The following is a 15,648-nucleotide window of genomic DNA, read 5'->3' as shown; positions in this document are numbered from 1 at the left end:
AAAGGGAACTAAAAAATGCTGAAACATGCTAAATTGAGCTAGAATAAGTTCTATTAACTTAAATATCCACACCATTATATTAAAAATCCAGTCTAATCTGATCATTAACATAATATAGTTCATGTGTTTATTAATTGATTAATTCAGCAAACATTAATCAAATCCCTATTATATTCAATAGGCACTCTTTAGGATATATGGTTGTATATAAAATATAGACAACTTGTTCACTCTATAATACCTACATGATGAAATACTAAAAGGGGGATTTTGTTTGTTTTTAATTATAGTTGCATACAATAGTATATTAGCTTCAGGTGTACAAGTGATTAAACATTTATATACCTTACAAATTTATGAATTGAACACTCTGATTAGTCTAGTACACATCTGACACCATACATAGTTATTACAATATTATTGACTATATTCCCTATACTGCACTTTAGATTTCCATGTCTATTTTCATAACTGGCAATCAGTACTTCTTAATAAAGGGGAAGTTTTTAAAGAAAACCTACCTTATAAAGAATGAAATCCCAATAGCTCTTTTTTATTGAAATTAAAATATTGCTAGTTGCAAACTAAATACAATGGCCGAAGTTACTGGAAAATTGTTGGTTTACAATGATGAAATACACAAGACTATACTCTCATGAGTTACACCTAGAGTTAGTTTAAAAGTTTGATCAAAAAAGTGGAAATGAGATGAATTTACCATACTTGTGACTTAATTAAAAATCTAGTGTAATTTACTGCTCAGTCTAACTTCTCTTTAAAGAACCAAAGTTGGGAAATCATCATGAAGAAAATTAACACATGACTAAGCCCCAAATTGAAGTCTCTCCATCTCATCTTAAATCTCTAGAAATAATGTAAAAAAAATTTTAATACAGAACCGTGTTGGAAAACAAGAAAGCATATTGTCGATGGATAAGAAACTATGAAGAATCCCTGAAAAGAAAAAGCAGGGAAACAGACTTAAAGAAAAACAATACAGCCCCAGATGAACACATAGTATGTGGTAGACAAAATAGGGAAGCTTTAGGTCATCCTAAGATTGAAGGGGTGAACCACAGAACAGAGCAGAGCCCCACACAAGCCACACCACAAAGTCAATGTTTAACAAGAAGAGGAATAAACTTTCCACGTCCTGCCCTTACCTGCTCACTGTGGACACAGCATACAACAACAGCTGCCTCCAAGTAGAGCAATGAATGTGAGAACGTTATGGGAGAAATCAGTCATGTTAGATGCTGTAACACCTCAGAGATACAGTGAGCCTCAATGTGGAAAAAGGTGTTTCAGTCATAAACACCAACCACTAGAGATTGCAAAAATTAGAAAATGATTGCTGGAAGGTGAAAAATTCAGTAGCTGGAGAAATAGTTGGAGAGAAAAGTAGTGAGTAAACCGATTCTCCCATAATGCAGCACAAAAGAACAAGCAGATGGAAAGTATTACAGAAAAATTGAGAGATATGAAGGGAGGAGCCAGAAGTGTAAATATTCATCAAATAAATTAGAAAATTCTTCCAGAACTGAAGATATGAATACTCATATTGAAAGGGTACACTGCCTATCAACCAGAATAAATTTTAAATACCCACACGCATGCACGCGTGCACGCACACACACACACACACACACACACACACACCTTGTTATGTTATGGTAAATTTTAAGAGTAACAGATAAAGAGAAAATCTTAAAAGCTTCTAGAGAAAAAGAAAAGCAGAGGTTACCTAACAAGAAATAAGCATCAGGTTGGCCTTGAGCATCTAATTGGCAAGGATGAATACAAGAAAAATATGTACAATATCTGCAAAAATCTAAAATAAAATTATTTTGAGTCTAGAATTTTATACTCAGTCAATCCCATTGAGAAGAAAAAAAATACAGGCTGATTTTCCACCAGGCAAGAATGTAAAGATTTTATTTTTTTAATTTCTCTGAAAAAAAATTAGAGAAATGAATATACTCCAGCAAAAAAAAAAAAAACCAAAAATAAACAACAACAACAAAAAAAGCACTCCATGAGAAAGTAGTAGGATACAAAAATCAATGATACACAAAGAAATAGTAAATCTTCAAAAAAAAAAAAAAGTGGCAATCTAAGAATAAAATCCCAGAAGACAACAATGTAAGAGATGGGAGGAGAAAGTAAAGAGAAGTAAAAGCATCTTGTCTTCTTAAAGGTTACCTCTATATACTTAAAGAAAATATGTTTAAGTATGTGTGGTAAATATTTTGGCATTATACATTTATAAAAACAGAAACAATTCATAACATTCAAAGAATTAAAAAATAAATTTTAAAGAATACTGTCGGGAGAAAAGGAAAACTAAACAAAGCATATAAATAGATAATTCACTGAAGAATAAACACAATGTCCAATAAATATAGAAGACACTGAACAGCAATCAGGAAAATGCAAACTATAAAACAATGATATACCATTTTTTAGAGATAAAAATTAAGAAGTTCGCTAATATCAAGGTATACTTTGCTGGAGTGGCTATAAATTGATACACCTATTTTCTAAAGTAGAAAGCATATATATCAAAAAATTCTGCTTCCTACTATGTACTCTAAAAAAAACTTTTGCATCTTTAGCCATGCCACCCTGAACAAGCCCGATCCCATCTGATCTCAGAAGCTAAGCAGGATTGAGCCTGGTTAGTACTTGGATGGGAGACCACATAGGACCAGGTGCTGTAGGCATAAAAAACAAAAAATTAAGGGATTGTAAGCTGACAAGGTCCTTGCAATCTGTGAGGTCAACCAAGGGTTGCCTCACCTAAAAAAAAATAAAATAAGTAAATAAAAATAAAATTTAAAAAAGCTTTTGCATTTGTACATATGTGCAAAGAGTACCAACAAGGATGTTTATTGAAACATTTTTGTAGTAATGAAAAATTGTAAATAAACTAAATATCAATCAATATGGATAATTAAATATGTGTGGTAAATATTTTGGCATTATCCTACATGAATACCATGCAATGATTAAAAAGAATATTATAGATCTAAGACTATTGGCCTGAAATGGTCACAAACATGAAAAAGACAAGCTTTATGTATAATATAGGAAGTTATTTTACAACAAAATGTATCAATATTATTTGTGCAATTATAAATAAAAACACTTAAAAGAAAATAAATTAACAGAGAAATAACCTAACAGTCTAAGAATATGAAAGTGGTAGAAAAATAAGTCTACCAATTCACCTTTAATAATGTTGCTTTTTGAAAAGCACTGTTCATATTGAAATTAATTGCGAATATTATCATGAATGTAACAATTCAATCCTAATCCATCAATCGAGAGCATGACCTCTGAATTCAAAGTCTCACTCTTATATACACAATTTATTGACCAATCTATAGAAAACAAAAAATCATTGAAAACTGACAAATTGATCAAGAAGAATCAAGACCAGTTCATTGCTACCCTTCCCCTACTGCAATCACAATGGTCTGTCCACAACACATGGTGGGGTGCATTACAGGAATGCCGTCAAGACAACATGGCCAAAATTAAAATTTAAAAAAATAATAAAACAGAATTGGTTTCAGGCAAGGGCAGAGCAGACATCTATTAAGAGGCAGCTTGTGAAATCAGAGTAGAAGTCAGATGCTTTCTCTTTTTCCCTCTCAGTGGTTGCTGAATCAATGCGATCATAAGAGCCACGGTGATTTGGGAGCTGGCCAAGAGGCCAGGTGACTCAACATTGAATTTCTTGTCTCTCGAGGCGATTTCTCTCACCAGTGCAAATTTATACCAGAACAGAGAACAGTTACCTTCTTATCAATCAGGAAAAGATATATATTAAAAGTTGGTTTTTTTTTTCAGTGCTGGCTAGCAAAGAAAGCTAAGGGAAGTTGGCAAGGAAACAAAGCCTGATTCCCCCATTATGAAGCCAAAGATCTCCAGTTACCAAAAAAAAAAAAAATCTGTGGCAAGGGTAACTGCTGTCTTCTAAGCCCCTTCAGGGTAAGAAACAAACATTTATCTTTCCTTTTATTACATTCTCATTAAAAATAAGCAGCAGTTATATTTTCCTTAAGTAAAAACTAACCCCAAGCAATAGGGTCATCTGAAAACAAAGAATCAGAAGTAGGCAAGAGGAAAATAAAAACTCAAACAATAGGGTCCTCTTAAAAACAAAGACTCTAACGATGAAAAACTAAAAACCTTCCCTCTAAGATCAGGAACAAGGCAAGGCTGTCCACTATCACCACTGTTATTCAGTATAACATTGGAGGTCCTAGCAAGTGCCATCAGTCAAGAGAAAGATATAAAAGGCATCCAAATAGGAAATGAAGAAGCCAAACTGTCACTATTTGTGGATGACATGATTCTCTATATAGAAAACCCTAAAGACTCCACAAGAACACTACTGAAAACAATAAGCAAATACAGTAAAGTCTCTGGATACAAAATCAATGTTTAAAAATCCATAGCATTCCTATACTCTAATAACGAAGTGTCAGAAAAAGAAGTGGAAAAAATAATTCCTTTTGCAATTGCAACAACAACAACAAAAATACCGAGGAATAAATCTAACGAAACATGTGAAGGACCTATATAATGAAAACTATAAGACCCTATTAAAAGAAACTGAAGAAGATACAAAGAAATGGAAAGATACTCTGTGTTCTTGGATTGGAAGAATCAACATAGTTAAAATGACCATATTACATAAAGCATTATACAGATTTAATGCAATCCCCATCAAAATCCCATTGGTATTTTTTAAAGAAATAATACAAACAATCATCAGATTTGTATGGAAGTACAAAAGACCCCGAAGTGCCAAAGCCATCCTGAGAGAAAAGAACAAGGCTGGAGACATCACTCTGCCCAACTTCCAATTCTACTACAAAGTGACAGTAATCAAACAGCATGGCATTGGCAGAAAAACAGACACACAGACAAGTGGAACAAAATAGAGAATCCAAAAATAAACCCATATTTATATGGGCAAATAATTTCGACAAAAACGCCAAAAATATACAGTGGAGAAAGGAAAGCCTCTTCAATAAGGGGTACTGGGAAAACTGGAAAGCCACCTGCGAAAGATTGAAACGTTGTCTATCACCACACACCAAAATTAACTCAAAATGGATTAAGGACCTGAATCCAAGACCTGAAACAATAAAATTCCTAGAAGAAAACATAGGAACTAAACTCAAGGACCATGAGCTTAAAGAGGATTTTATAAATTTGACCTCAAAGGCAAGGGAAGTAAAAGCAAAAATAAATGAGTGGAACTACATCAAACTAAAAAGCTTCTGCTCAGCAAAAGAAACCATCAACAAGATAAAGAGACATCCATCTGAATGAGAAAATATATTTGCAAGCAACACCTCCAATAAGGACCTACTACCCAAAATGTACAAAGAACTTTTACAACTCAAAAACAACAAAAAAACAAACAATCCAACCAAAAAATGGGCAGAGGATCTGAACATACACTTCTCCTTAGAGGACATACAAATGGCGAACAAATATATGAAAAGGTGCTCAAAATTACTAGCTATTAGGGAAATGCAAATCAAAACCACAATGAGATACCATTTGACACCTGTTAGAATGGCTATTATCAACAGAACAAGTAACAACAAATGTTGGAGAGGATGCGGAGAAATAGGAACCCTCATACACTGCTGGTGGGACTGCAAATTGGTATGGCCATTATGGAAAGCTATATAGAGGGTCCTCAAAAAACTAAGAATTGACCTACCATATGATCCAGCAATCCCTCTACTGGGTATTTACCCCAAAGACTTGAAAACTCATATTCAAAAATATATTTTTACACTGATGTTCATAGCAGCATTATTCACAGTGCCCAGAACATGGAAGCAACCAAAGTGTCCTACGATAGATGATTGGCTAAAGAAGCTGTGGTACATACATACAATGGAATATTACTCAGCCATAAGAAGAGATGAAATACTGCCATTTGCAACAACATGGATGGAACTTGAAATAATAATACTAAGCGAAATAAGCCAGACAAAAAAGGTTGAAAATCACATGATATCACATATGTGGGATATAAACCTAAAAGCAACAAATGAACAAGACAAACAAATAGAGACTCATGGACATGGACAATAGACTAGTGGTTACCAGAAGGGAGAGGGAAAGGGGGAGGGGGAAAATAAAAAAAATAAAGTGCTAAAAAAAATTATATATATATAGTATGAAAAAAATAAATAAACTGGCATTAAAAAAAAAAAGACTCTATACATTATAGTTAAAACACAGGTTCCTCACAAACAAGAACCAGATGCTAAATGACTTTCTGTTGAGTCAGCAGCCACTAGACCAGAAGATCAAATACAATTGTGAACTGATTAACTGGTTGACTAACTGATGAAAATTTCAGCAGAGGAATAATATGTATATGTGGGTATTGTAGAGGTATGTCACAGAAGCCCTTAGCAGTAAAATCCTAACAGGCACATTTGGATTCTCCCTCCTCGTAAACACACTGGCCCTCACAGGAAGCTGTGATTTTTTCATATGGAATCCTTTTATATTCTGGAGGTGTCAACGCTGAGGAGAGGAGTGAGGACAAGAGTAAAAGAGGAGACTGTAAACCCAGACATGGGGAAAAGCACATCTGTGGCACCCCATTAAGAGACACAAGACATCTGGCAGCAAGACACGTTTAAGGGAATGGGCTGGATTGCACAGCATTTTCTTGTGCTGTCAGGACACTTTAGCACCTTGAGATCCTTTCCTCTATGCTGCCTGAGTGCCAACCAAATACAGTGGCCAGTGAGGCACTACACTTTTAGCAGATAATTTTCGGATGGATGGATGGAGGGATGGATGGATGGATGGATGGATGGATGGATGGATGGATGGAGGGAGGGAGGGAGGGATGGAGGGATGGATGGATGAACAAACAAAGAAACAAAAGAATAAAGTGTATACTTGTTTTCTCAATGCACTTTAAAATCATCCATTCAAAATTAATATTCTACTTGCAAAAAATGTTCAGCAAAGTTGTTCCCAGCTGATTTCTCTATACTGCACACAAATGTTGCCCAATTCTCTGGAGACATCAACAGCACACTATATAAAACCCAGGTAGTGGTAATCTTCCCAGGCTCTCTACCACACCAAGGCAATTAGAATACTTAATAGCAACTAGAACTCATTGACTTAAAAGTAAATTACCACAATTGGGTATCTGCAGGTTCGCCAAGGGGATATTCTTGCTGCTTTCATTTAGGCAGTACAAGTCCTGAGTTTCTGGACTGGATTTCGTCTCCTGAAGAGTCTTGATCCACATAATATCACAGGAGCATGTAAATGGATTGCCCACCAAGATCCTACATGAAACAAAAATGAAACCCAGTCAGGCTTCTCTTTTTCAGTTTTAACTATACCCATATTTATGAAGCACTACAAAATTATGAATTCTTTCTGGCCAGCAATCTTTGGAAGTCATACCCACCTTTACAGCATAACAATACTTATTAGTCGTTCATTTAACACTAAGCTTCTGCAATATGCAAAAACCCTGTAGAGGCTAAAGGATGCAAAGTGATTTAAGACCTTTCAGAATAATAGGGAAACAAGATAGAGACAGAAATAGCTATAATGTAGGATAGAAAGGGATGTCTCATAAAAAGAGAGAAAAAAAGGTGCCATTACAAATTTATCACAGTTATTATACAGTTATTAAGAAGATCTTAAGTGAAAATGCCAACAATAAGTTTTCAGAAAAACTAGCATATGTATATCTGGCCAGGCTAGAGATTAAAGTGTTATCATTTAATAAACTCAAACCTCAGTTGGGGGGGCGGGGGGCAGGCAGAGCAATGTCAACTTAATTTAAAATGAGACTGTAATACAATGCTGAGATCAAAGTGTGAGAACTAATCGGATGGCACTCCCAGCTTTCTGCAACCACAGTTCAGTTTGATTGATGCAAGAGAGTTGGAGCGAATGTAAGAGAAAGAAGCTGAGCGGGAGCTCTTGGGCCTTTGGCATGCACATGCACATGTGCACACATGGACACACACACACACACACACACAGCCCCCAAGCTCAGGGTTTCTGAGAGCAAGGGCAACTGAGCTCCAGATTGAGCCTCTTAGCCCACTGTGAGAGGGTCTGCTGAGATAAAGCCACCATTCAGCCGTGCTGTCTGGACTCCTGTGGCCGGTGATTGGTAAAAGAGGAAGTAGTCAAGAGGAAAATAAAAACCACAAGAAAAAAATCTTTAAATGCTTATTTATAATACTCAGTGGCCTATTTAAGATGAATTCCATTTATGGTAATGAGCCTTTAAATGAAGCCATTTAAAATCGTTACATAGGCTCTGCCTGGCATTAACCACAATACTTAAGATTTCCATGAGGACAGGACCTGGGCTTTGCAACATCATTTACTCCTGTGGTTTTCTGGTTGGGTTCTAAGAATCTCAGGGATCCCTGGAGACTTTTCTGGGAGTTTCTTTGGGGAAAATGTGGTCATGGCAGATTCGTTTAATTTGTATCTGCTTGATCGCCTCCAAGTATCCCTCCAACACCAAAACAGGATTTGCCGCTACTGGATACGGAATGTAATGTGAAAGAGATCCACAATGTTTAAACCCCAACTAATCCAAGATGTTTCCTGGCATTTTGAGTACATAAAAACTAAAGAATCTTTCTACAAAGAAGGTATGACTGAATCTTCAGAAGGACAAAGAAACAAAGGGATCTTCAATTATAAATATAGCGATGTTCGAATGACCGCGCAGTGCTGGCAGACAGCTGGCTTCTTCCTCTAGCTACCTGTATAAACTCCTTTTGCAGTGATTGTTATTACATGTATTCGTTTAGACTTGCACCTCTTTCACTGGATAGCAGAACCCTAGAACACAGAACGCAGTTCTCCTTATAGCACCATGGCTTACTGCCATATTAGTTTGATTTGTAACAGGCATAACATTAACATTTGTTGAATGAATTGATTAAGCATGCTGCAGGGAGACTATTGAGGCATAGGAATTTGGAATCAGAATTCTAATTTTTAACATTAGATTTAATGTTAATTTTCTACAGTGATGCTTAAAATTTTTACGGAGTATCTTCCTCTATTTCATATATTTTCTTTAAGTTACACATGTCTATTTTTGTGTTAGATATCTAGTGCTTCAATTGCCTGAACTCAGTTTATTCCAAATAATTGCCAATTGCCAAGACTTTCACCATGTAACTCTCATTACTACGTATTAACCTGTCACTCCACTAGGGGCATCTTCTAATCTGCACAGTTTCCTTATGAACGGGATGGACCCTACGACTTAGGCAACATACAGTTTAAGCAAAAGCTAAACAAATGCTATTCAAAGGCCATGTCCATCTGGGCCCACCTCTGTCACATGGAGCCTCTGCTTCAGGGTTCTTTGGGCCTCTCTTACCCATAGGAATGTCAACAGTTTACACTTGCTTTTTGGAGATAACGCAAAAATTGAACAAACCTAGAAATGCTGGCTATTAGTCATCAGTGCATTTCAATATTTTCCTATTGCTTTATAGCAAAGGAAATTGGGGCATAAGGATAAATACTGAATGCAGTAGCAGACCTAGAAGAAAATCTTACAAGAATGGGTGGGTAGGGAGAAGAACTACCTCTCCCCCAAAGTTCACTAAGCAGCAGCAGGCACTGTGGTTGGTGGATAAAAACTGGAGTGTTGTGCCCATTGTTATTTCCTCCTTGAACGGGTTTGCTTTCCTGGATATAACAGGGACCAAACAAATGCCTCCATCTTTTTCTCTTTTTCCTTCTATTAGAAAGTAAATAATTTATGTAAAAACAACATTTAAGCTCATCATAAATGATATATACTGTACTGATATGTTACTTTTTTTTTATCACGTCTTCATGAGGGAAAAAAAAGAACAAGTAATCAAAACTTGAGAAATCATTTTTCGAGAATTTTGATATAAAAATAGATTGTGGCATCACTCATTTAAAAAAATACTTAATTAACCTTTCTCTTGAAATTTTTTCCCCAAATGCCATGCAAAATCATTACTTACAGCTCAGACAAGTCAAGGTGACGGAAATGTTTCCTAGACAAATTCGTCAGTTTATTTCGGGTAAAATTGCTGAAAAAAATAAAAAACATTAAATGTGAATCTAAAATGTTACATTTTAGGAGTAAAGTATTCAAATAGAAATTTTTAAAAATATGTACATATAATTTTATTTGATCATGATGCATGACTTGTTTAGACCCAGTAATCTCTTTCTTTAACCGAGAGTGATAGCTTAGTTTTTCCTGTCTCCTATAATTCTTGTTTATGGGAGTGGGGGGGGGACAAAGTATAATTTTCATATTGTCTATTTTAATCTTTTTTACTGAAAAGCTTATTTTTTCATATGTTGATTCAGAGTCAAGTTATATACCTCCTAGAGATTCTGACCTTTTGAACAATTAGTAAGAAGATTAAATGTAATTTAATTTAAAACCATAAACTCACCAGGGAGAAAAGATATTTTAAAACAAAAGAGCATCGTGAATATTTTGAAATCATGCAACATACAATATTTTACATATTAACTGGATTGAACATATCTTTACAGGAAAGAACACACCTATTGATTGATAAACTCTGCTGAGATTGTTTATACATGATTTCTAAATAACCAGATAATCCATGATGAGAACAGTAACAACAACAAAAATCAGATAACAAGGAATGTGTCTGATTTTATCCTGATGTATTCTAGCAACATATCATTTTAAGATTTGAACCAACCAATGAAAAGATATCATATTCATAACTGAAAAAAATAATACTGAATTTACTGGCATGTTCCAAACATGTAGCTTTATTTAATGGACAGGAGTTTCAGTTTCCAACGATCAATGACACAAGACCTTGAGCTAGGAAATTCTGAGCCATAATCCTGGCAGCTGACTCTCTCTGTGAATTTGTTTACTAGATGAATTTGTTTTAAACATATTCAATGATTGGGCTTCTAGACGTGTTTAATAAGGAACATGAATATAAAACAAATGTCAACTTTTACAAAAACAGCCAAGCCTTCAACAAATTGCAATGAACCTTTTAGTATTTATTTCCTCTTCAAGAAAGTGAATGTTGGACTGAGAGCCAGATAAGAATGGAAGACCTGAGGGTGACAGTAATCCTAGACCCTTTCCTGAGGTTAGTCCGTTGTGTCAGCCCAACAAAACCACCGTTGAAGTATCCTGGTATGTCTAACCAGTCACTTTCAGAGAGAGTTTTAAACCCTGGAGCTGATGTATGAGCTAAGGCTAGTTAGTTGATGAATAAACAAATAATTTATTCATAATTCAAGAGTGCCTGTGTCCACTCCCTGCTTTATTCTAAATTAGCATTCCCATACACCCAAACCCCTACCTACTAGCAGGTGCCCTCTTCCTTCTACATTTGCACCTCCTCTTTTCACACTGAGTGTAAAGTGCTCACCCACATGAAAAAATACTCCACCAGGAAGTTAAAAAATGTGCCCACATAAATCTTTTCTTTTGGAATGTGAATTAAGCATAGCTCTCGTTAGACTATAATACATTAAGAAGTCAATCTGCCCGTCTTCACAATCTTGGAGACATGAATGTTTCCATCTTCATCTGAAACTGCCATCCTTGGGGGGAGGGGAGAACCTGCTCTTCCCCCAAGAAGAACAAGGAGAGAGGAGGCAAAGAAAGAGGACGCTTATTGTCAAGGTTCTCCGGTCAGCTAGCGAGCCGGCACCAGGAGCAGCTGCCCCTGTCCAGCTGCCAGCAGCACAGCCCAGAGCAGGGTTACGCGCCAAAGAACAAGATGAGTTTTATGAACCATACTTATTATTGGGGCCAAAAGCCAAAAAGAAGGAGGAAGGGAGGGTAAAAAAATCAACAATCCTCTTACTGTTTGATTATAGGACTTTGCAAAGGAGCTAATTAGCACCTCTGCAAAGCCCCTGGAAAATACAAATGCTGGTTTTTCTCACAGTCTCTGGGTTCTCGGAGGTTAGGCAGGAATTAAGGCATCAAGAAATAAACTCAGTGACCAGTCACAGAGACTCTGGAGAGTCACTGTGCAATGCTAAATATGCACAGGGTAGAGGGAGGAGTGGTAAAAGTGAAAGACAAGAGCTAATTTGAATTTATTTAAAACCCCAAATGATCGCTTCTTGGACTTTTGCCTAAGATCAAGTGTAAAACCCCAAATGAAGTAGACTGCTCTTATGCACATTTTTATATTGTTGGAGAAACTCACAGAGATAATCAGTATATCCCAGAGGTAGAGAGAAACGGCTTCTGATATACATTTCTTCCCCAGCTCACTGACATCCACTGTGTTGGCAGTCAAGGTAAGAGCACAATTTATGTGTGAGAAATTAGGGGAGAGGAAGCCAGTTGCCCCAAATCCTCAGTCATAAGCAGAAACTGGGACCAAGTTCTACAAAGGCAAACACTTGATTTGATTCCCTCCACCTTCCCTGTCATTCACAAAAGCCAATGACTTAATTTAATTTCATGTTTTGGTGATTAAGAGCTTCTTTCATCACATGAATGAATATATGAAGTTTATTGACATTTCGTGACTTCTTCGTAACGATCTGAATACTTGCCTGACTTTATTCTGCCTTGCTACATAAACATGCCTACCAAAGTCAATAAGAGTTTTTACAGTTTGTCCAAAGATTGGGCTTCCATACTACTGGCTTTTAAAGAAACTGTATAGGATATGTCCATCTCTTTGGTTTCCTATTTTCAAGTGGCACCTCTTTAAAAGACAAGGAAAGATAGCAGGCTTTATATAAGTTACATACAACACATTGAATACCATTAAAATTATTCTGCCATATATCACCCTGAAAAAAAAACACAAAGTGGCTTTGGTTTTCATATAAATATCATGCAACAAGGAAAGTGGGGGAAAAGTAAGAGATTTGATAAAGAAATAAATAAGTCTATTACTAAAACCGCTATTAATTGCAGCCCATTATACAAAAATCACAACATTAGGGGAAGTGATACGATAAGCCAGTGGTGGGAGGTGGAGGGGACGGTTGTTGAGTAATTTGGGTCTAAAGTCAGCAATAACAAAAATACCAGAACTTAATCACCAATGTTATTAATTATATTTAAGTGACTGCATTAAAGTATTTTGCTTTTTTCTTCTATCCAGCTTCTCCGCTGTTTGTGCTATCAAGGCCTACGCAGGCATCAGATCTGTGCAGGCAAACCAACCACAGGGATGATGCCAAAAAGCATTTAAATGAAATGTGCTAATAAAGCTCCTTGGAGTTTTATCACATTTTTGCCAAATGTTTTTAACCTTAATTCTACAGACCTTATTTTTAAATTGACTTCATCATTAACACCATCTATAAAGTACGAAGTCACTATCTTGGCTTTATGCAATTAAGGTTCTTCATAATATCAACACATCTCCGTAGAGAATCCAGGCAATCTGCTCTAAGAGAATGATTTCTGCTATAACTGGCATGAAAATCAGATGGGGAACTGTTCTCCCCAAGAAAAGAAAGGAGACAAATATTACAAGAAGAGCTGATTCTAGAATTTTAAGGATGGCACAAATTTTACTTCCTGTACTCATGGTGTGGAGTGAGCCCTGAAGTCATAATTCTGTCACTTTCAATCTGTGGATCTGAGCAAGTCCTACAACTTCCTCAGCCTGATTTTACATCCATGAAATGGGAGTAAAAAAGGTCATCCCTATCAACTGTTAGAAAAATCAAGTGAGATAATGCAGGTGGGAGTCCCATAAGTAAACCGAAGACTATGAGATACAGAAGGTCTTGTTGCAGAGAATTTGCAAAGCACAAAAGGGTCAATGAATGCAGGGAACATTCCTCAGCAGACGGTCCCACTGAAAACTCGGTGCATGGAGACACCAATCTGCACTTAGGAGTGAGCAATCCTCCATTTAATGAAGAAACCCCTCAGGAAGGCTCCACCTTACTGATAAAAGTGCCATCATCTAACGGGATTTAGGAGCAAGCAACCCAAGAGCTTCCACTGTCCCTATTTTCTTTTGACTTCAGTTGACAAAGCCTCAACAGGACTTCGGGGGAAGCATCCGCTATTGTTAATAATTGTCTGAACCTTTGGCATGTCCCATGGTTTATTTTTCTCCACTTTTATCAATCGTGACTGATAGCTTTGGAAACACAAAGGTTCAAAAGAGATTCTATTATATAGGAGAAAATATTAGTAATTTTTAGCTCCCTAAAAAGGCCACGGCCAAGTCAGTTTCTTTCAGTTCCACCGCTTTGATGTCTTCCAGGGAATGCCACGATTCCAAGGAAAAGGATCAAGGACACTGTACTGGGACATAGTTTTCACATCAGACTCCTTCCTGTTGGCCTATTGCTCTGTCCAAGATGGAAATGACCCAAAAATTCATAAAAGGGAACAAACAGGCTGTTCTAATACCCCTCTGAAGCTATTCAGAAACCAAAGCTAATGTTTCTAAGCTATTGTCATAGCTATACTAACTTTTAAAAAGAGAATTTAGAGTTGGAAAACAAGGAAAATAAACAGAGGAGAGAAATATTGAATAAATTGGGTCCTGGGAAGCAAAAGAATCAACCTTTACTTACATGTGCTGTAAATTGCTGTTTTTCAGAAATGCTTTATGTGCCACAAATTTTAATCCAGAATCCACAATTGTCCTGGGAAAACACATAATTGTATGCGTGTTAGAACTAACCAATGAATGCCCACATAATTGTAATAGAGCATAAGAAAAAGTTCTGAGATAAAGTACACAAGTCCTGAGTACTCACAGATTTTTCAGTCCCGTGTAAGCTTCAACATCATCTTCATTGATGATTTCTAACCTTTTCTGATTTGCAATGTAACTGCAACAAAAAAGCAGAGAATGATAGCAGTAAATAAATATAGGCAATAAATAAAAGAATGGGTAATTTCCATCCAGCTTCACCAGGGTGTCATGGTGATCCTTTCCTACCCAATCTTACCCCACCAAAAAATAAAATAAAAATAAAAATACAGCTAGGGGAGCCAAACTGAGTGTGATTGAGAAAAGGAAGGAAGGAAGGAAGGAAGGAAGGAAGGAAGGAAGGAAGGAAGGAAGGAAACATGACTGAGCAGGTTTTATGGTCAATGACAGGTTCGCCAGGTTTCATTTTTCATTTTTCTTTTGTCGCTCTTTCAACTAACAATTTCAGTTTGTCTCCTCTTTCATGGTATCTCCTATGCACAGAGGTGGAAATAACTTGGAAACGAATTCTCTAGGTCCCAAAGGCATTTCACCCTCATGGTGACAGCCACAGGGATGCTGGCATCATCACATGCAAGACAAAACACATTTTTTCTCACATTCCAAGAGAAGCATTTACTCTCTCCTTTTACCTCCTAAAATGCTGAAGCGGATTCCCCCGACCCTTTCTCTTTCTTTTTCTCTCCCTTCTTCCTTTCTTTCCTACTTTCTCTTTTCGTGGCCCAGCATATGAAGTCTTTCTGCTTTTGTCAATAATAACATCAATTTTTCCTTCCAGGAAGCACATTTCACAAACCCCACATGGCCCTAGTGCACTCTCAGTAGGAACTCTCCTCTTCCCCCACCCTCAAATACAGGAGTAAACTGTTGACTCGGGATGGAC

The 15,648-nt window shown here is 36.5% G+C and overlaps 1 protein-coding gene and 1 pseudogene across 1 annotated transcript in view; one reads left to right on the top strand and one right to left on the bottom strand.

Moving 5' to 3' along the window:
• NTRK2 (neurotrophic receptor tyrosine kinase 2) overlaps window positions 1-15,648 on the bottom strand; it is a 310,504-nt gene that overhangs the window by 288,305 nt on the left and 6,551 nt on the right. The window contains exons 2-5 of the mRNA XM_023537782.1: window positions 14,809-14,998; window positions 14,623-14,694; window positions 10,059-10,127; window positions 7,201-7,355 (exon numbers count right to left, since the gene is read on the bottom strand). Of these exons, the coding sequence (XP_023393550.1) occupies window positions 7,201-7,355; window positions 10,059-10,127; window positions 14,623-14,694; window positions 14,809-14,998 (486 nt within the window). The remainder of the gene's footprint in view (window positions 1-7,200; window positions 7,356-10,058; window positions 10,128-14,622; window positions 14,695-14,808; window positions 14,999-15,648) is intronic.
• Window positions 2,608-2,723, top strand: LOC111746740 (annotated as a pseudogene).

Source organism: Pteropus vampyrus, unplaced genomic scaffold (assembly GCF_000151845.1).
Source record: "Pteropus vampyrus isolate Shadow unplaced genomic scaffold, Pvam_2.0 Scaffold199, whole genome shotgun sequence".
Lineage (NCBI taxonomy): Eukaryota > Metazoa > Chordata > Mammalia > Chiroptera > Pteropodidae > Pteropus > Pteropus vampyrus.
Note: the sequence above shows the minus strand (reverse complement) of the source record. Positions and strands in the feature narration are given on the sequence as shown.